Below are 21,664 nucleotides of genomic sequence, written 5' to 3'. Positions count from 1 at the left end.
TACTATGTGCCAGGCGTGGCATTAAGTGCCTACTATGTGCCAGGTACTGGCAGGTACTAGGGAAAAGACAAAAATTTCCTACTCTCAAGGAGCTCATTGCAAGCTAATGGGGGAAACAACATGCAAACAATTAAGTACCAACATATCACAAAACTTAGAGAGGTAAGGACTATTATTATCCCTGTTTTTCAGATGCAGAAACTGAGGCTGAGAATGGCTAAGTAATTTTCTGAAGTCACACAGATTCACGAGGCAACATTGGAACTCGGGTTTTCCTGAATCCAAGTCTATTAGGGCTCTGTGCCTCTTTGCCACCAAAAATGAGGTCAAAGAAATGCGTGTGACAGCAGTAACATCTGGATGCTCAGTAAGGCCAAAGGATGGGCTTAAAGACAAGAGATTTCTGGCCCAAGCGATGGCACAAGATCCCCAGGACTTTGGGTTCTAGTTAGAATTTAAGGAGAATATTTGTAATGGCAGGAAGGAGATCTCTTTGCCTCATAGAGTGGTGGCGGAAATGGCACCCAGCAAAAAGAAAGGTGGGAGATAGATGTGTAATGTGATGGAAAGGGGGCCGAGTCTCCGTAGAACGCCTATAAAGGACGATGTCTTATTGGTCCCATTATAGGGCACACTCGTCCAAAGAGAAATCTTTGAAAGGAATTAAGGAATGGAGACGGGGAGAGGGGGAAGAGGGAGCCAGAAAGAGAGAGGAGGACAGAGAAGAGAGAAGAGAAAGGAAAGACAGGGGACCAACAAAGCATAATGGAAAGGAGGGCTGCCTCGATTACCAGAATTGAGTTCAAATCTGGCCTCTGGCACTGCTGTGTGACCCTGGGGGAGTCTCCTAAACTCTCAGATCCAAAGGTAACCCTCGACAGGCAAGAACTGTGGAGCAGCCCATCTCTGGGGCCGTCACCTCCCTGGTTGTTCTCTACACAACGGAAATCCCATGTCTGGGCCACATTCCTTTCCTTCTCCCTCCCCTACCGAAGCGCATTTCTTCTTGTACTTAAGTAGAATGAAATAATGGGATTTCATCTATCTGGGCTAGTTGAAATGTAAGTCTCCCCTCTGAGCAGGGACTCGATAAGGGAATTGGCCATCTTTGCCATTTGTATAAGGGAACAACACTTCAGAAAAGCACGCCCCATGCCATGGTGTCTTTGCATGCTCACTTGTTAAGGCTGTAACTTCCCCCAATTCCTCTGGCTCTTTTGCCCCAGGCCTCAAGACAGGAAACACAGTCACTGTGTGGTTGAGCACTGAGACTCTGCCAATACCCACATGGGCACTGAGAACCTACTCAGCCACCACTGCCTTCCTGGGCACAACACAAGGCCCTGGCTGTGCAATGGACAAACGTGGCCTTGTGCCTACTCTGTAGAGCTCTTAAGTCTTTCCTAATGTTGTTTTGTAATTTCATTTGGGGGCTGAGAGGGCTATGAGGGTGGGATGGGAACTCGCAGCATCAACTGATGCATATCAGCAACTAGACTGTAGCTTTTCTGTCTTAGAAGATTCACTTAATAGTGGAATACTATTAGGCTAGAAGAAATCATCAAAAGAATGACTTCAGAGAAACCTCAGGAGACATCTCTGAACTGATACAGAGCGAAATGAGCAGAACTAAGAAAACAATCCATGCAAAAACAGCAATATCATAAAGACAAGCCACTTTGAAAGATATCAGAATTTCGATGGATGCCATGATCAGCCACTATTGCAGAGGACTCATGATGCCACCCATCTCCTCAAGGATAGATAGAGAATGGACTCAAGATGCAGAATGAGAAATATTTTTGGACACGGCCAATGTGGAAATTTGTTTTTCTCGATTATACTTATTTATTACAAGGATTTGTTTGGGTTTTTTCTTCTTTTTTTCCCAATGGAGAGAAATAATGGTTTTGTCATTTGAAAAAAAAATGTTTTTCAAAGTTCTCAGTTCCAGACAGGTTAAGGGAAATGTCCATAGTTACATGGGTTAAAAACGTCACAGGCAAGACTTGCCTCTATGTGCCCCTGCCTCCAAAGCTGCCCACTATACTACAAGGCATCTAAAGTATAACATTAGCAACTTTAAAAACAAGGGCACCATTTTGGTGTTTTCTCTTTCCAATTGCAATTCTGAGCTTTTCAGAAGAAGCTCCTGGAGAAGAATCACTTACATCTGCCTTTGGCCCAACTTGATAGGATTCTTGGCTGGCTGGTCCCCTTGGAACCAATCACATTGCTTCCTGACATCCGGAGACAAATAAAATGCATTTTCACCTGTTCAGAAAAGGAAACAACAAAGGTGGGATTGTTGGGATGGATGCTAAAAGGATCCTTCGTGGATCTGGTTAGGGCACGCTATGCTCGTGTCCACAGGGATGGGGAGATTTTCTTAGAGTTACCAGGAAGGAAGGTTCCTGGACTTTTTGTGTCAGACTGCTCCACTGACCACATTAAAGATGCAGTTTGTTTTTTTAGGTAGAAAGGAAAATGTAGTCGATCTGGAGGACTGGCAGAGACCAAAGGCAATGGAGCAGCCAAGGAAACCATCCCTCAGCCAGACTCTCTTCCCTTAGAGAGGAGAGGAAATCCACCCTCCACACATCTACCAGGACGACATTCCCAAAACACAGATCTGATCTTCCTACCCAAAGCCAAGCTCCCCTCTTGCCTCTAGGATACAGTACAAAATCCCAGGAGTCACCCTGAAAGCCCTCTGGTTTCCACCTCCTTTTCCAATCTCATTTCATGCTATTTCCTTCTATGAATCACAGTAGACAAACACTAGCTCCAGTGTCAGAGAATCTGGGTTCACATCCCACCTCTGATGCTTGGGAAGGAATCCCCAATGAGGTGACAGTGGAAAGTACTCTGATTTTAGAGTCAGAAGATCTAGTTTGATTCACATTTCTGACACTTCTAAGCAACATCAGATGATATGACTACGTGTTCTAAGCCTCTCTTCTGCATATCTATAAAATGGTTTAGAACAGAGGCAATATTACCGACTCTATGGAACTCACGTTCCTGGTCTGTGACCTAGAAGAAGGGAGCTGCCAAGCAGCCACCTCAGGAAGAAGTGAATGAATCCACCAAAAGAAAGCCAATTGATTAGTTTGAAGAGTCTCACACAGTCACGCTATCTGTGAATCTCACAGCTGTTGCCCTAAGACTTCTAAGCTAATGGGGTCATCCACCCATCGTATGAGCTCATAATCTCAGCCACAGAATCTTAGAATTGGGTGGGGGTTCAGAACTTCCCCCCATGAGACACCCACCAAGTAGATACCCAGCCTTTACTAAAAGGTCTCCTGCTCCACTATGGAGGAGCTCTAAATGTAAGGAAGTTCCTTCTGGCATCTTGTGACATTCACTCATTGTTTCTAGAACTTCCAATTGGAGCCAAGCAAGCTAACCTTTACCCTCTTCCAATGGAATCATGGAAATGACCATTACATTGGAAGTCCAAATATCTAGGGTCACATCTTCTGCTCTGCTATTTCCCATCTGTATGTATCTGGTCATCACTTAAGCTCTTTAGCCTTAGTTTCTTCCTTTGTAAAATGGGAGGGATTCGATGACCAGCTCTAACTATATGGTTTTATGGCTCATGTAATCTCACCAGCAAGCCTTTATTAAACACTCACTGTGTGCCAGACACTGTGCTAAATGCTGGGGACCCAAAGAAAGGACAAAATACTCAAGATGCCTCTTCTATTCCCCCAAGCCTTCTCTTCTCCAATCCGCGCTCCTCTAGTTCCCTCAACCAAGTACTTACTGTTGACAAAGGAGGGCAATAGCCTGGCGAAGCGTAGTAACGGCTCTTCATTTAGCTCTGTGGGCTTGTACGCCAGTTTGAAGAAGACATCATTGGGCTCGCTGGCAAAGCTGTAGACGTCCTTGACATTGACGTTTCGGCCAATGCCCAGCACAACGAAGAAGTATCCCTTGCACTTGGCCTGGACGATGATCCTCTGGAGGTCATCGAGCTCAGCCTTCTTCACTTCTCCGGTGACCATCAGCACCACGATCTTTAGGTCCCGAGGGTGGGGTGCACTTTCAAAGATGCTTTCTATGGTGTACTCAATGGCGTTCCCCAGAGCCCTGGTCCCAGGCAACAGGGTCATGTGGTTGTTGAGGAAGTCGACCAGCTTGTCCTTGGAGCCATAATCAGTTAATGAGAGCTCCACACGGGCAGGAGGGAAGCTGGAATTGCCTTCATGCTCCCAGGGGGCATGCTGGAGGACTGCCACTCTGGTGAGGTGCTGGGACATCTTGGGGTCGGGACTGATGTCCAACTGCTTGACTGTGTAGGCGATGTATTTCTTCATCTCATTGAACGCAAATGGGGTCGTGGTCTCTGAGCTGTCCAAGATGAAGGCCATGTCAATGTCGACATCACTGCCTGCAGCTCGCCTGTCCCTGAAGGCCGGTCGAGAGCTGCCGAATCCACACGACTGGTCAGGATTACATATATCTAGGGAGAAACATCGTGAAGAGACGCCTGAGTCTGTGCCACTCAGGGACTGGTCTGGGGCTTAGAAGGGACGTGGGATTGGTCGAGATGTGAGGCGAGCATTGGCCAATCTGGAAACATCTCCATGCATCCCAGTCATACTGATGGCCAGATTTCCACTCCCGTCTCAGGCTTTTGAATATCGAACAAGAATGAGGTGGAACAAAGACACAGTCAATGCCACCCCCAACTCACAGAAGAGCTGTCCAATTTGAAGTTGGTGCTCTTGCCTTTCTGTGATCCCAAGGGCCTGGCATATGGGAATCCCTTAACAAATGTTTGCTGCCTGTCCATCCCACCACTGGATCAACCCCATGGATGAGCAGATGAAACCTAAACCAATATGGTGCACCTTACCCAAGCAGACATGGCAAGTCAGCACGTTCTTCAAGAAGTCATTGAGGTTCCTTCCAGAGGGGAGAACCAGAGCATGGCCCACAGCTGTGTTATTGATCTGGGTCAGACAAAAGGGCACAGGCAAATAAGACCAACATAGATAGATAGATAGATAGATAGATAGATAGATAGATAGATAGATAGATAGATAGATAGATAGATCACCAATATAGGAACTTATAGACTCTGCCCTGGAAGTCATGTTAGAATAATTAATAATAATAGAAAACATTTTATGGTGGTTATTATGGGCCAGGCATTGTGTTAAGTACTTTGTAATTTTATTTCAGAATAATAATTATCCTATAAGAAAGATGCTTTTATTATCTACATTTTATAATTGAGAAAACTGAGGCAAACAGAAGTTCATTGATTTGCCCACGGTTACACAGCTAGTCTGAGGCCAAATTTGAACTCAGGGTTTTCTGACTCCAGGTCCAACATTCTATCCAAGCTGCCCTGATGGCCTGAAAGTCTTGACTGAATCCATCATACTCCATCCATCCTCCTTTAACCATTAATCAATAGTTCCAAAAGGCTCCAGGTGGTTTTAGACCAAGGGATAGAGTACAAATCAGGGCAAAACGCTCCCTCCTGCTCTACTCACCAAATGATCCAAGTCAAAGGTGGAGCCTTCAACCATAACTTATCTGGGCTGAAAATCTCCAGGGACTCACAGGGGACCCTCATCAGGACCAGCTCATATGGGAGGAAAGATGATATCTCTGACCCTTTCTAACATGTATAATCACAGATCATTCTCCAATTCTTGGAACACTTTCCCTGTGCCCCTCCACCTCATAGAGGAACAAATGGTATAGTTGATAGGACAGCAGTCATGAAGATCTGAGTTCAAATCTCATCTCAGAGAATTACTAGCTGTAGGACCCCCGTTTAATCATGTCACCTCTCTGGGCCTCAGCTTCCTCATCTTCAAAATGAGCGGGGATTAAGATTTGATGGCCTCTAAAGTCCCTTCCAGCTCTCAATCTGTTTCTGTGAAAAGCCTCAGCTTCCTGCAAGGCTCCAACCAGATGCTAACTCCTCTATGGAGACTCTTACTCTGGGTGTGACTGTCTACTGTAAAAGTAGAGACCCTGCGGCTGAGCCCCAGCTACTCTGCCCTAGTTATAGCTCTGGTGGATAAAACCCCAGGAAGGATCACCCACCCCCAGTAAAAAAGAAAGCTGCTTGAAGACAGGGACTGTTTTGTTTGGGGTTTTCTCGGCATCCCCAGGTTCCTGGGCACAGAAGGCACTTAATGCAAGTTTTTTGGATTGAATTGAATTAAAATCATAAAATCATACAGTTGGAAAGTCCCTTGGAAGTCCTCTAACCTTGTCATTTTAGAGCTTCTGAGACTAGATGATAAAGCCTCTAGTCATACACATAGTAATAGCTATTGCTGTTGTTATTAGGTGGAAGTGGGTAGAAGGCAGTCTCAGAGAGAAAGACATCAGCATTTGGCGACCTGAGAAAGCCTCTTGAAAAAGATGCCAGTTGAGCTCAGATCAACCCATTTTTCAAAATAATAGGTGAATGGGTGAACATGAGGACAGCTCTCCACCTGAGCTGTTTTCCTCCAGTCCCGTGCTACTGATCAACTAAATAAGGAAATGGTGTCCCGTCCGGGAATTGTTTCGGTAAGTGTTAGAAACTGTTCGCCATGCCTTGAGAGGCACCGTGATGGGGTCAGCAAGCTGGGGGTTCATGCCCCACTTTGGATGCCAGTAGACTGTGTGTCATCGACGAGCCGTTTAAGCTCTCGAAGCCCCACACAACAACCTGCCCTGGAAGAGGGAGTTTCCTCATTGGAAACTCCCTGGGCTGATGACAACATTTCCAACCCCCCCCCCCCAAATCACATCTGCGGTCACAAATGAGGGAATCTCAGCTCCTCAAGTCTTCTTCCTTCCTAATGGAATGTAAGCAATATCAGAAACCAAAGGCAGCAGGGGAGGGCCCGTCGGCTGTTTTATCCACCAGAGAAAAACCAGGACCAACAAATTGGAGTCTGAAACCAGCATCCTGAAATCTAGAAGGTGCTGCCCCAAATTGCCTTGTGTGATAGAAACAGATGAGCTTAGCACCTAATTAAAAGAATAACAACTTAGAATGAGAAGCTAACAACGTGTGATATGCTTTGCCAGAGCTTCAATCTATTTGAAAATGACTTTGACCAAGTCTTACCCATTCCTCCCCCCGAAAGCAGCTTCCTCATCCCAGGTCTCAAGGACCTCTGCCTGTGGCGATATCATAGCGACTCTGTCTCCCCTTAAAAGTTGATTCACAGGAGGAGCACGTAGGTGGCTCAGTGGATAGAGAGCCAGACCCAAAGACTGGAGATCCTGGGTTCAAATCTGCCCTTAGACACTTCCTAGCTGTGTGAACCTGGCCAAGTCACTTGACCCTCATTGCCTAGTCCTTACCACTTTTCTGCCTTGGAGGCTATACACAGTATATATTCTAAGATGGGAGGGAAAGGTTAAAAAAAAAAAGTTGATCCAGGGGCTCCCTTCCAGCTCTAAATCAATGATTTGTGATTGTAAGGCTTGTCTCATTCTGGCCTTTTCTCACAGACCGGCCCTACTGGCACGGCTCCCATCGACAGGGAAAGCATTCTTGGGGTTCAACCCCCAAAGACAAGAAGATGATGTGCCCATCCCCCTGCCCCAGCGCAGACCTGTAGGGCATTGATGAGGGTCCGATCCTCTCTGCTGGTCAGGAACAAGGGTGTGATTCCTGCATCGGACAGCTTGAGCACAGCCTCGTTGAGCTGAGGGGAGGCCCGGACGAGGCCGTTGCTGAAGAAGACAGCCACCTTCCTCATGAGGAAGCCACTGCGAGCCCTCTTGAAGGTGTTCCTGGCCACGAAGGACATGGCGGTCTCCAAGCTGCGTTCCTTGGACGTTAAGGGCACCTGAAGGTTCCGGATGCGGTCCAGGAGCAGGGACTTCCTCTTGGAGTCAGGGAAGCGGATCTCCGTGGTCACCTCATTGTTGTAGGTCACTACGGCCACCCGGGCACCTCGAGGACAATTGCTCTCCGCGATGGTCAAATCGCCCACAATTTTCAGAAGGACCTCCCTCATCCGGCTAAAAGAATCTTGACTGACGCCTTGGGAGGTGTCTAAAGCGAAGGCGAGTTCTGTTGGGAAAACTGGGCATTCCAGGGGCCCTGCAGGAAAGAGGCAAATTTTTTCAAAACAATTAATTTCTTGCCCATTGGAAACACCTACGTGCAATGACAGCGCCCATCTCTAGAGAACCAGAGCGTTCACAAGGCTCTTTGCTTAAAGCAACCTTGGGAAATGAGGAAGGGAAGAACGAAGTCACCCATTTCACAGAGGAAACAGATACTCAGAGAAATCAAGCAGGTGCTCAGCATCCCAGAGCTAGCAAATGGCAGAGCCAAGATCTGAAATCGGGGCTCCTCTTCACTGCCAGAATGGAGGCGACCCGCTGAAAATGACTCACCGTAGCAGCAAGCTGAAAAGGAAAAAAGAAGCGGGTTAGAGCCACGTCTCCAGAGCTGCTGCTTCCTCATTGTTCAATTGGGTTAGGGAAGGCCTAGATCTGACTACTCACGGCATTTGTCTTTGATGCTCTGAATCAGGCTGCATTGCTTTAAAAGAAAACAAAGATTCAGACATGGAGCATACGTGAGATGGGAAAATCTTGATGAAAAATTACTTTAAATTTTTAGCTTACATCGACTGATTCTCCTCTGTTGCCTTTATGGCCCTGTAAAAAGCAAAGAAGAGAAGATGACAAATTGTGGATCATTATTTAGGAAGTTTAATAAAGAAATACCTAATTTTTCACTCCCACATGGACATTTTTTTTAGCGTTTGCCTTTCCGACGGGGCACTGAAGAAATGGAAGGGTCCAGTTTTCTTCTTAACATAAATCCTTCACATTAGTTTAAACCTCCTCCTGAGAGACGCCAAGGCACTCCCTCTAACAATGCAGTCTAACACCCTCTCTGTAACTTAGTCTTTCTTTCTTCCTTCCTTCCTTCCTTTCTTTCTTTCTTTCTTTCTTTCTTTCTTTCTTTCTTTTCTTTTCTTTTCTCTTCTGTCTTCTTCTCTCTCTTTCTCTCTCTCTCTCTCTCTTTCTCTCTCTCTCCATCTCTCTCTCCCTCTCCTTCTCCTCTTCTTCTTTTCTTCTTTTCTCTCTCTCTCTCTCTCTCTCTCNGAAGACAGGGACTGTTTTGTTTGGGGTTTTCTCGGCATCCCCAGGTTCCTGGGCACAGAAGGCACTTAATGCAAGTTTTTTGGATTGAATTGAATTAAAATCATAAAATCATACAGTTGGAAAGTCCCTTGGAAGTCCTCTAACCTTGTCATTTTAGAGCTTCTGAGACTAGATGATAAAGCCTCTAGTCATACACATAGTAATAGCTATTGCTGTTGTTATTAGGTGGAAGTGGGTAGAAGGCAGTCTCAGAGAGAAAGACATCAGCATTTGGCGACCTGAGAAAGCCTCTTGAAAAAGATGCCAGTTGAGCTCAGATCAACCCATTTTTCAAAATAATAGGTGAATGGGTGAACATGAGGACAGCTCTCCACCTGAGCTGTTTTCCTCCAGTCCCGTGCTACTGATCAACTAAATAAGGAAATGGTGTCCCGTCCGGGAATTGTTTCGGTAAGTGTTAGAAACTGTTCGCCATGCCTTGAGAGGCACCGTGATGGGGTCAGCAAGCTGGGGGTTCATGCCCCACTTTGGATGCCAGTAGACTGTGTGTCATCGACGAGCCGTTTAAGCTCTCGAAGCCCCACACAACAACCTGCCCTGGAAGAGGGAGTTTCCTCATTGGAAACTCCCTGGGCTGATGACAACATTTCCAACCCCCCCCCCCAAATCACATCTGCGGTCACAAATGAGGGAATCTCAGCTCCTCAAGTCTTCTTCCTTCCTAATGGAATGTAAGCAATATCAGAAACCAAAGGCAGCAGGGGAGGGCCCGTCGGCTGTTTTATCCACCAGAGAAAAACCAGGACCAACAAATTGGAGTCTGAAACCAGCATCCTGAAATCTAGAAGGTGCTGCCCCAAATTGCCTTGTGTGATAGAAACAGATGAGCTTAGCACCTAATTAAAAGAATAACAACTTAGAATGAGAAGCTAACAACGTGTGATATGCTTTGCCAGAGCTTCAATCTATTTGAAAATGACTTTGACCAAGTCTTACCCATTCCTCCCCCCGAAAGCAGCTTCCTCATCCCAGGTCTCAAGGACCTCTGCCTGTGGCGATATCATAGCGACTCTGTCTCCCCTTAAAAGTTGATTCACAGGAGGAGCACGTAGGTGGCTCAGTGGATAGAGAGCCAGACCCAAAGACTGGAGATCCTGGGTTCAAATCTGCCCTTAGACACTTCCTAGCTGTGTGAACCTGGCCAAGTCACTTGACCCTCATTGCCTAGTCCTTACCACTTTTCTGCCTTGGAGGCTATACACAGTATATATTCTAAGATGGGAGGGAAAGGTTAAAAAAAAAAAGTTGATCCAGGGGCTCCCTTCCAGCTCTAAATCAATGATTTGTGATTGTAAGGCTTGTCTCATTCTGGCCTTTTCTCACAGACCGGCCCTACTGGCACGGCTCCCATCGACAGGGAAAGCATTCTTGGGGTTCAACCCCCAAAGACAAGAAGATGATGTGCCCATCCCCCTGCCCCAGCGCAGACCTGTAGGGCATTGATGAGGGTCCGATCCTCTCTGCTGGTCAGGAACAAGGGTGTGATTCCTGCATCGGACAGCTTGAGCACAGCCTCGTTGAGCTGAGGGGAGGCCCGGACGAGGCCGTTGCTGAAGAAGACAGCCACCTTCCTCATGAGGAAGCCACTGCGAGCCCTCTTGAAGGTGTTCCTGGCCACGAAGGACATGGCGGTCTCCAAGCTGCGTTCCTTGGACGTTAAGGGCACCTGAAGGTTCCGGATGCGGTCCAGGAGCAGGGACTTCCTCTTGGAGTCAGGGAAGCGGATCTCCGTGGTCACCTCATTGTTGTAGGTCACTACGGCCACCCGGGCACCTCGAGGACAATTGCTCTCCGCGATGGTCAAATCGCCCACAATTTTCAGAAGGACCTCCCTCATCCGGCTAAAAGAATCTTGACTGACGCCTTGGGAGGTGTCTAAAGCGAAGGCGAGTTCTGTTGGGAAAACTGGGCATTCCAGGGGCCCTGCAGGAAAGAGGCAAATTTTTTCAAAACAATTAATTTCTTGCCCATTGGAAACACCTACGTGCAATGACAGCGCCCATCTCTAGAGAACCAGAGCGTTCACAAGGCTCTTTGCTTAAAGCAACCTTGGGAAATGAGGAAGGGAAGAACGAAGTCACCCATTTCACAGAGGAAACAGATACTCAGAGAAATCAAGCAGGTGCTCAGCATCCCAGAGCTAGCAAATGGCAGAGCCAAGATCTGAAATCGGGGCTCCTCTTCACTGCCAGAATGGAGGCGACCCGCTGAAAATGACTCACCGTAGCAGCAAGCTGAAAAGGAAAAAAGAAGCGGGTTAGAGCCACGTCTCCAGAGCTGCTGCTTCCTCATTGTTCAATTGGGTTAGGGAAGGCCTAGATCTGACTACTCACGGCATTTGTCTTTGATGCTCTGAATCAGGCTGCATTGCTTTAAAAGAAAACAAAGATTCAGACATGGAGCATACGTGAGATGGGAAAATCTTGATGAAAAATTACTTTAAATTTTTAGCTTACATCGACTGATTCTCCTCTGTTGCCTTTATGGCCCTGTAAAAAGCAAAGAAGAGAAGATGACAAATTGTGGATCATTATTTAGGAAGTTTAATAAAGAAATACCTAATTTTTCACTCCCACATGGACATTTTTTTTAGCGTTTGCCTTTCCGACGGGGCACTGAAGAAATGGAAGGGTCCAGTTTTCTTCTTAACATAAATCCTTCACATTAGTTTAAACCTCCTCCTGAGAGACGCCAAGGCACTCCCTCTAACAATGCAGTCTAACACCCTCTCTGTAACTTAGTCTTTCTTTCTTCCTTCCTTCCTTCCTTTCTTTCTTTCTTTCTTTCTTTCTTTCTTTCTTTCTTTTCTTTTCTTTTCTCTTCTGTCTTCTTCTCTCTCTTTCTCTCTCTCTCTCTCTCTTTCTCTCTCTCTCCATCTCTCTCTCCCTCTCCTTCTCCTCTTCTTCTTTTCTTCTTTTCTCTCTCTCTCTCTCTCTCTCTCTCTCTCTCTCTCTCTCTCTCTCTCTCTCTCTCTCTCTCTCCCCCCCTTCTCCTCTCCTCTCCATCTGTCTCTCTCTATGTCTCTCACTCTCTCTTGTCTGTCTCTCCTCTCCATCTCTTTCTCTATCTCTCTGGATCTGTCTCTGTCTCTCTGTCTGTCTCTCTGTCTCTCCAGCTCCTTCATTTTGCAGATGAGGAAAATTGGGCTTAGAGACAGATTGATTTGCCAAAAGTCACACAGCCAATAAAAAGCAGAACCAAGAGTCAAACCTGGGTCCTGTGGCTCTAGTCCAAGGTTCCTTCCATTTCACCAGACTTACCTTCCACAATAGAACTCAAAAGCGGAACTGAAAAACTAGAACCCCAAAAGACCTTCCAAACATTCTTGGTTATCTTTCAGCAGGCGACCATCTAGGCCATCTAGGTCAGATGGTCCATCGTTCTATTCCCTAAGCTCTCCAGGGATGGAGGCTCCATGGAAATCCTCCTATTCTATCATCATGCAGTTTGTTGAGAATAGCCCTTTGCCTGACACCCTTATTGAGGGCCGGGAATTGGATCAGGTTCCAGAAAAATAGCCAAAGGGCAGTTAAAGAGAGAAGAAAACCAGGAGAGGTGGGGCGTGTCAGGAAGCCAACAAAGACAAGAACACCCAGGAAGACAAGTTGTCAAAAAGAGAATGAGGGGGCAGCTACACGATGCAGTAAGTAGAGAGCTGGGCCCAGAGAAGGGAGGTCCTGGGTTCAAATCTGGCCTCAGACCTTTCCTAGCTATTTAACTCTAGGCAAGTCACCTAACCCCAATTGCCTAGCCCTTACTTCTCTTCTGCCTTGGAACAACACACAGTATTGGTTCAAAGACAGAAGGGAAATGTTTTAAGAAATTGGAGAATGAGAACTGGGGGAGAAAGATGCCACCATACTTAATGACTGTGGAGAGAGTGGCTTGAGTCCAGGGTTGGGCACAGAAACCACCTGGCAAAGAGTGGGTAGAGGAGGGCAAGAGTAAGTGGAAGCTTAAACATAAGCGAGGATGGATAGAGAAGAGGCAAGATGGCAGCTGGCTATGGCACATGATCAAAAGAGATTTTGTATAAGGATTCAGAAGACAGGATTGGAGGGATTTTTTAGAATGGAAATATGGGAGGGAGCTAGTGGAGAGTGAGAGATTGGAATGACTACTAGTCAGCAATCAGAGATGTTTGTTGAATGAATGAATGAATGAATGAATGAATGAATGAATGAATGAATAACTTCTGACCCAATTATCCTGGGAAACAAGATGAGAGGAAGAGGATCAAGGACTCCAGGAAAACATCAGTAAGATTGTCCAGGGGCCCAGGCCTCAGCTCTGCTCCTCACTGTTTGAATATGGATAATTCATGATCAAATAATCATCATTGATCTTCATATTGTGCCTGGTTGCACAATTGCCAAGTACTTTGCATTATAAGTTAGGCCTCTCCGGACCTCAGGCTCCTCGTTTGCCAATGAGGTTTGGGTTCTTGGGTTTGATGCCCTCTACAGCCCCTTCCAGCTCTCAATTCCACAATAAAAACAAATTCTAGTTTTCTTCATTCCTAGCATCATACCAAGCCTTCCTCTTAGGCAGACAGAAACAATACATGAGATCGGTTTTGTCTCTTTCCTACTGCAATATCCAAGAAGTGAGGCTGGAACAGGGATCGAACCCTCCATGTGCAGGAAGGAGCTGGACATCAGATGATTCTCAGTGACTCCTAGCAGATTGAAAAAAAACTGCAGGGTCAAGAGGGCACACGAGTACTTACGGATGGTCCTGGGTATCCTGGGTCTCCCTTCTGTCCAACTGCTCCAGGTGGTCCTGAATTTCCCTGGAGGGTAGCAAAATAAATGTGTGAGCTCCATGTCCTTGGGGAGGAGCTCCCAAACCCAAGACTCCTGGGAATAATCAAGCCTCTGCCCAGGTTTGGGCTGAAGAGAACAGGAAATGGCCCTAACTTAACAGAGAGTCCGTATCTGGGTGGCCTTTCTCCATGCTGACATTCCTACAAAGCTTGACCAGCCTCTGAGAGGGACGAGGTACTGGGTCCAGAAAAGAACGGCATTTTCAGTGATCTCAGGTTGATCTACTATCAGAAAAGCTACAACCCTTTCACATGGGTCAAGTCAACCCAAGGAAGTGCCACACAAATTTCATCCCCTGACAAATCCATCATGGGCCATCCAGTCCAACACATTCATTTTAGATGAGGAAACTGGGGCCCAGAGAGGCCAAGTGAAGTCATATCCCTATGCTGGCCACTTAGACAAAGGAATCATTGGGCGGGTGGAGGATACGAGAATTGGACTGACCCGGCGGCCTCTGCTTCCTTTTGGCCCTGGTCCTCCATCCCCACCTCGGTCACCAGGAGCACCCTGAGAGGAAAGAGAAGGAAGGGGTGAGTTCAGCTTTGCAAGGAGAAGGTCTGTGCTGCAGTCAGAGAAGCTGGGTCTATCCTGGGTGCCCAAATCCCCCTTCCCCCTGAATTCCATCTGCTAACGATATTGGAGGTGTGCGCGTTTTACTCTTAGGAATCCAAGTCGACTGATGAACAGATTTACTCGAGTAAGTAAGACCTACAGAGGCCTTTAGGTGTAGCCTCCCACTTCCTGCAGAAATCCCTGACAAAAATGAGTGTCATCTCTGAACACGACTCCCAGGGAGCCCATTCCCTCCTCACGGGTCAGCCAAGCTCAGCTGGCAAGAGTTCTAATGGCGAGAAAGTTCTTCTCTCTCTGTGAAAGATTTGGCTCCTCTCAGCAATACAAGGATCCGGGTCAATTCTGAGGGGCCGAGGACAAAGAATGCTCCATCTCCGCCTCCAGAGAAAGAACCCGTGGCGTCAGATGCAGATCAAAGCATATGATTTTTTCACTTTAGTTTGTTTTATTTGGGGGGGGGGGTTTATAGGAGTATTCTCCCCCAAAATGAATAGTATGGAAATAGGTTTTGGATGATAATACACATATAACCGATCAAATTGCTTATCATCTCCAAGAGGAAGAGGGAAAGGAGAGAGGGAGACAATTTGGGTCATATGCCTTCAGAAAACTTACGTGGAAAATTATGGCATGTAATTGGTAAAATAAAATACCTTTAAAAACAAAGAAAGAAAAAAGGAAAGTTCTTCCTTTTGGGGCCAAACAGAAAACATCTTCCTCCTTCTTCACAAGATAGCCTTCTTGGTACTTGAAGGCAGCTATCCTGTCCCCTTGTATGTTTGTTCAGGCAAAACATCCTCACTCGCAACCAGTCATCTTGAGTTATGGTTGGTTTCTAGGCCCCCTCAGCATCCCAGTAATCTTCACCATCCCCAGATGCATTCCACCCCGTGAATGATCCCCTTAAAATAGCTTCCAGACCTGAACACAGTACTCTGGATCAGGACAGAACAGGGCACAGCACGGGCCAGTGGGACTCTCACCTCCGTCACTCTGGACACGCTGCCTCTCAGTATAACCAAAGAGCACGCTGGCTCTTTACAGCTGCCACATCACAATGCCAAGCCATGGCCAGTCTGCCATTCCATAAAGCCCCTGCTCTTTCCTTCCCAAACTGCTGCCTAGCCACCCCGCCCCCATCCTGTCCTTGAGAAGTTGATTGCTTAAACCCAACTCTTCAGCTTTACATTGATCTCTTTCACCTCCCTTGTTGTGGAATTGTCCAGACACGGATTTAAAGTAATCGATACATAATACGATTTCTACAGTGTGTGCAGCTGTGCACTAATTAATTAATTGATCTGTGGCTAGTGTGTTACTGCTGTGCATTAATTAATTAATTCATTCATTCATTAATCTGTTACTAGAAAGAGATCTAGCTACCTTTGGTCCCGGATATCCAGGGAATCCACGTTCTCCCTAAAAATGAAAACAAAAAACAAGAAATGAATCAAGGGTCAGCTCCATTGAAATGCGGCTAAACTCCTATCTATTTCTGTAGTCTACATGTGGGAAAAGAAAAGAAGGCGGTGGCGTTGCGTAGAGTACTCCTGGGTGGACATCCATATTGTCATTTTATTACTAACCCTAATCATTCGGGTATTTATTCCTAATGAGCATAACAAGGGTGACATAATGGGTCGCCTCGATCATTTCTCACGTTCCTCCGGCATTTCGCCATCTGTAACATCATTCGCATCGTCCTCTCATTCTAGAACGTCCATTATGGATGCGATACGCAGGCTAAGGTCACAGATTCCCTTCTCCATAAATAGTATTCCCTCAGGAAGCAAGCAGCCGCACTGCCATCTTGGCAATGCCAAGGGCTGGGGGCACTTCTGGAGGAAACACCTACTTTTTTGCCTTTCTGTCCTTCAAGGCCTATGCCGTCTCGCCCGTCATCTCCCTGTGAAGTGAAGAGACAACATTATCATCCGTTAGATACGCAGCCGGGCAGTAAAGCCTGCCATTTTACAGATGCAGAAAGGCTCAGGGCCGTCTCTCCCCTAAGCAGAGCTAAGAAAAGGCCATTTTAGGGGCCGGGTGAGTGGAAGGGGATCCATTTGCCAAACTGGAGACATCCACTCAATATCTGGCTTTTGCCACTAATAGTGAATGAAAAGAAAAAATATAAATAAATATTTATTGACTTGGCATGATAAAGGTACAAGAGTAGCTGGACGTGAGGCCATTCAAAAGCAGGATGAGAAAACCCCAGAACCTTAGAATAGGGAGAGAATCTGAGGTCCTGTATTCTAGTCCTCCCTCACCTTGACCTAAATGCTTCCAGCACTCCCTACTTTCAGGCAGCCTTTTCTATTGCTGAATGACTCTTTAAGTGTCAGAAAGTTCTTCCTTCTATCAAACTGAGCCGAGCTCCTTTCCGGCTTTCACTATTGGATCATAGGCTATGAGCTGGAAAGGACCTTAGATATTATTGAGTCCAAACTCCTTATTTTACAGATGAGGAAACTGAGGCAGAGAAAGGGGGAGGGACTTGCCAAGGGTCACCCAAGTAGTAAGTAGCAGAGACAAGGCCACACTAACTCTAATTCCACATCATGCACACTTTCTACGGTCAGACGCTGGTCCTAATTCCCCCCTGAAACTATACAGAATAAGTCTAATCCCTCTTCACAAAGAACATCTTTCAGATACTCAAAGAGAGAACACAGCTCATAAGTCAAAGGACCTGAGTTCATATCCTGCATCTGACTCTTATAACCTCTGTTATACTTAAAAGGCCACTTAACGCCTGGGCCTCAGTTTCCTCATCTGTAAAATTATAGAATCGGACTAAGGAGCCTCTAAGGTCCCTCCTAGTTCTAGAGTGAGACTTTATGATCTTCTGTCTCCCCAGAGTCTTCTCCTCCTCTGGTTAATCCTTCCTGGTTCTCTCCCTTGGCTCTCCCTCTCAAGATAAGATTTCTAGACCCCTCCTGGTTTTCTGATCACCTTCCTTTGGCAACATCCCTCTGAAAGTAGCACACCCAGCCCTGGGCACAAGAAAGTACTCAAAAGCTCCCTACAGTGAGTGCTCAGAGCTAGAAGTGACTTGGGAAATCAACCGATGGGACTTCCTGAGGCTGCTTTTTCTAGTTAATACAGAGCTGAAGGAAAGCCCTCCTCTCATTTCTTGCTCTACTTGGGAACCATCACATGCTCTGATCTCAGGGTTGGGACTTTTCTTAAAACCTTCAGCAACAATCTCCACATTAATAGGAACATAGCCAGAATAAACTCTAAACCAGCGGTTCCCAAACTTTTTTGGCCTCCCGCCCCCTTTCCAGGAAAAATATTCCTTAGCCCCCTGGAAATTGATTTTTTTTATTTTAATAGCAATTAATAGGAAAGATAAATGCACCTGCGGCCATCACCGGTCCCCTGGATCACTGCAGCACCCACCAGGGGGCGGTGGCGCCCACTTTGGGAATCATTGCTCTAAACTGACAATTCTATTCACTACACAATACTGGTCCTCTGAGAAGGTTGGCCCAGACCTTGGAAACTCTTGGGTTTGATCTCTGGGACTGCTATTCTGATAGCAGGTTTCGAGATGTCTTTAATTAGTGCCATCACTAAATAGCCCTACTCAAACAGAAATACTATGGTCTAAAGAAAAGGAAATTTGAACGAAAAGTTCTTAAAATCGATCCTTTCAATTGGATGGCCAAGGCAATCGAAGTAGCCCGGACTGGAATGTGTCTGTAGTCTTCCTTCCTCCAGATGGAGCCCATGAAAGATTCTGGGTTCCAAATTCATTCTCAAACTCACCATCTCTCCTCGAGGTCCACGTGGTCCATTTCCTCCCTTTGGACCAGGATCTCCAGGCTCGCCCTAGGAAAAGAGGAGATTTAAGTAAACATCATCCCTGCTTCAAACTGTGTATAAAGGTCCTCTTAGATCCTGAGCAGGTACAATTGATTTAAGTTGGAATGGATTAGGTTGAGTTGGGTTGGGATGGGTTGAGTTGACATGAGTTGGGCAACCATAGATTGAAGTGAATTAAATTGAGCTTAACTAGACTGGATCTCCATAGAAGCTTCGGATTACACTTCCAGTATCAGTTACGGAGAGTTATTTGTAGGCAGCAGGGATTTTGGATATTGTTGTTTTTCTGATTCAAAGATTTAAGAAGTCACAACACTGTGATGAGCACTTCTGGAAAAGTATCCAGGAAAGCTCGTAATTATTCTTTCTCTAATCCAATGGTTCCCAAACTTTTTTGGCCTCCTGCCCCCTTTCCAGAAAAAAATATTACTTAGTGCCCTGGAAATTAATTTTTTTAATTTTAATAGCAATTAATAGGAAAGATAAATGCACCTGTGGCCATCACCACCCCCTGGATCACTGCAGCACCCACCAGGGGGCAGTGGCGCCCACTTTGGGAATCACTGCTCTAATCCTACCAGTGGCAGAGTGAAGGGAGGAGAAGAGAGAAGGAATCTCACATAGCATCGATCTGCAGAAACCCTGAAGATGGAGAATTAACAGCAGCAGTTCGTAGTTCCATAATGCTTTGAAGTTTACCAAGTGTTGGCCACATCACATCCCTGTGAGGCGGCCAAGTCAATTGGCCTCTCCAACCTCAATTTCCTCATCTGTAAAACTAAGGTGCTTGGACTAGATTGCCTCTGAGACGCTTCAAGCTCTAAATGGGTTATTTTGGGAGTCCAATAGCTCAAGAATCCAATCATGGGACCATGGGCTCATAGAGGTGGAATCGAAAGGGACCCTAAAGGTCACCTGGTCCAAATGATCCAAGTATTTTCCAGAAATGGAGAACATTGCCCAGAGTGTTAATAGCATCATTGATCCCAATATGGAGAGGACATTAGAGATGAAGATAAGCAAACTCGAGGACCAGAAGAGAGCTTAGAGCCCATCATTTTACAGATGAAGAAACCCCCAAATCGCAAGAGATTAACTAATTTATCCAAGGTCACCTTAGCAATTAAGAGACAGAGCTGGGACAGGAAACCAGGTTATCTGTCTCTCCAAACAGAGTTCTTCCTATGGTACCTTCTTAATCCCATTTTACAGATAAGAAAAGTGAGGTGCAGGGTGGGAAAAATAACTTGTATATAGCACTGGGTGGGTAAGTGTTGGAATCAGGATCTGCCCCGGGCTTTCCTGACTCGAAGTTCAATACCATTTCTGCAAAGCACACTCAACAGTATTGCTGACAAAGAGAAGGAAAAAGCTTTTGTATGCACATGAGCACATTCCTTAATCAGGGGAAATGGGCATCATTGGGTTCCCCCTGCCTTCAGAGAAGCCAAAGTGAATCCCAGAGCTGCTGAGGGGTCATACTAACAAGGCCCCCATCTTCCTCCTCCTCTCTAGTATGGCAGGGTCCCATCCCATTCTCCAGTGAATCGGGAGTCATCAGAATGATCCAGTTTATAATCCAGTTATCCAATTTCCAGTCATTTCCATGTAAGGAAAAGCAGGACAGGAAAATTCACCTAAACCTAATGTAGATGCTTTTCAAGGATTCAGAAGGCACTTTGTTTATCATTACACGAGAAAGGTCTTCCGGGCTTTGAGGAAGTGGACGCCAGGCAGCAGAAGCGAGAGCTTCCTTTGGGGGTGGCTCTCTAGGCAAGGCCAGCCCCTGGCATGAGAGGGTGTCTCGGGAAGGCCAAAGGGTGGCCAGACGTCCATCCCAAGCTACTTGGAGCCAGAAAGATTGGCAAAGGAGGGGTTTACGAGACTAGATTTGCATCTGGAAGTCCGGCCACCTTAAAGGATCTATTAGTTTCTTAGGACATACCTTAGCTCCCAGGGGACCAGGTCTGCCACGATCTCCAGGGACTCCAGGGGTCCCACCACCTCCCTAGAGGGGAAAAGGAGGGATTAGTCACTGCAGCATCATACAGATTAGTCCAAGTATGACTATTTCATTGCTATTCAGTCATTTGCTTGGCAAAGATATTTGCCATTTCCTTCTCCAGTTCATTTTACAGATGAGGAAACTGAGGCCAACAGGGTTAAGTGGCCTGCCTAGAGTCACATAACTAGGAAGTGTCTGAGGCCAGATTTGAACCCAGATCTTCCTGACCTTCTGCTCTATCCATTATGCTCCCTAGCTGCCCCAATTGTATGATCCTGAAGGGCAGGGATTAATAATTATTTATAGCTATTAAGCACCTACTGTATACAATGTCTAGACACCATTAAGAGAGATGCAAAGTTTAATTCAGACCCTGCCCCAGTCTAGGCTGCAGTGGGTTTAATTTAAAGATGCTAAATTGGCTCACACAGAAATTCCAGACCAGAAGCCATCTGATGTCTTAGTTTGGGTTAAATTCGCCCGAGCCTATGGTTTTCACTAGAGCATTTCTATAATCTGTTTTAGGACTGGACTGGGATCTCAGAGGGCATCTAGCCCAGCATCCTGATTTTTCATATGGGGAAACTGAGGCCCATGGAGGTGAAGTGACTAGCCCAAGGTCATACAAGTAATAAGGGTCAGGGGCTGGATTTGAACCCAGGTCTTCTGACTCCAGTGCTTTTTCCACCACACCTCACTGCCTCTTTTACATTTTATTTCAGCCCCATAATTCTCTTCTATTCACATAACATGTATTTATTCAGCATTTGGCAACGTTGGGGGCCCCCAATGTGTATCAGATCACTAGAGCAACAAAAGAAATGGAGAATTTGAGCTGGGCTTCAACCTCAGCCACATAATTGAAGGCGGGGTGCCAGCCTGCTCCTGCCTCTAGAGCCTCCCTCCCCATCCCATCCCCACCAGGACAGGGCAAAGGAAAACAAGAGAGGAGGGAAAAGGAAAGGAGAGATGAGGGGAAAGAAGAGGGATGAGGAGGAGAGATGGAGGGAATGGAGAGGAGAGAAGAGGGATGAGGAGAAAAGAGATGGCGGAGGAGGAAGGGAGAGGGATGAGAAGAGGAGAGATGGGGGAAGGGAGAGGAGAGAAGAGGGATGAGGAGAGAAGAGATGGGGAAGGAGGAAGGGAGAAGGATGAGAAGAGGAGAGATGGGGGAAGGGAGAGGAGAGAAGAGGGATGAGGAGAAAAGAGATGGGGGAGGAGGAAGGGAGAGGGATGAGAAGAGGAGAGATGGGGGAAGGGA

The 21,664-nt window shown here is 46.4% G+C and overlaps 1 protein-coding gene across 1 annotated transcript in view; it reads right to left on the bottom strand.

The window, feature by feature from the left end:
• The window catches only part of COL6A3 (collagen type VI alpha 3 chain), a 68,708-nt gene that overhangs the window by 11,917 nt on the left and 35,127 nt on the right, over window positions 1–21,664 (bottom strand). Inside the window, exons 14-26 of the mRNA XM_044675684.1 lie at window positions 20,344–20,406; window positions 18,342–18,404; window positions 16,423–16,473; window positions 15,951–15,986; window positions 14,439–14,501; window positions 13,895–13,957; window positions 11,622–11,654; window positions 11,499–11,535; window positions 11,388–11,399; window positions 10,595–11,088; window positions 4,871–4,967; window positions 3,776–4,474; window positions 2,172–2,274 (exon numbers count right to left, since the gene is read on the bottom strand). Coding sequence (XP_044531619.1) covers window positions 2,172–2,274; window positions 3,776–4,474; window positions 4,871–4,967; window positions 10,595–11,088; window positions 11,388–11,399; window positions 11,499–11,535; window positions 11,622–11,654; window positions 13,895–13,957; window positions 14,439–14,501; window positions 15,951–15,986; window positions 16,423–16,473; window positions 18,342–18,404; window positions 20,344–20,406 — 1,814 coding nt within the window. The remainder of the gene's footprint in view (window positions 1–2,171; window positions 2,275–3,775; window positions 4,475–4,870; window positions 4,968–10,594; window positions 11,089–11,387; window positions 11,400–11,498; window positions 11,536–11,621; window positions 11,655–13,894; window positions 13,958–14,438; window positions 14,502–15,950; window positions 15,987–16,422; window positions 16,474–18,341; window positions 18,405–20,343; window positions 20,407–21,664) is intronic.

The sequence above is a fragment of the Gracilinanus agilis genome, chromosome 4 (assembly GCF_016433145.1).
Source record: "Gracilinanus agilis isolate LMUSP501 chromosome 4, AgileGrace, whole genome shotgun sequence".
Taxonomy (NCBI): Eukaryota; Metazoa; Chordata; class Mammalia; order Didelphimorphia; family Didelphidae; genus Gracilinanus; species Gracilinanus agilis.
Note: the sequence above shows the minus strand (reverse complement) of the source record. Positions and strands in the feature narration are given on the sequence as shown.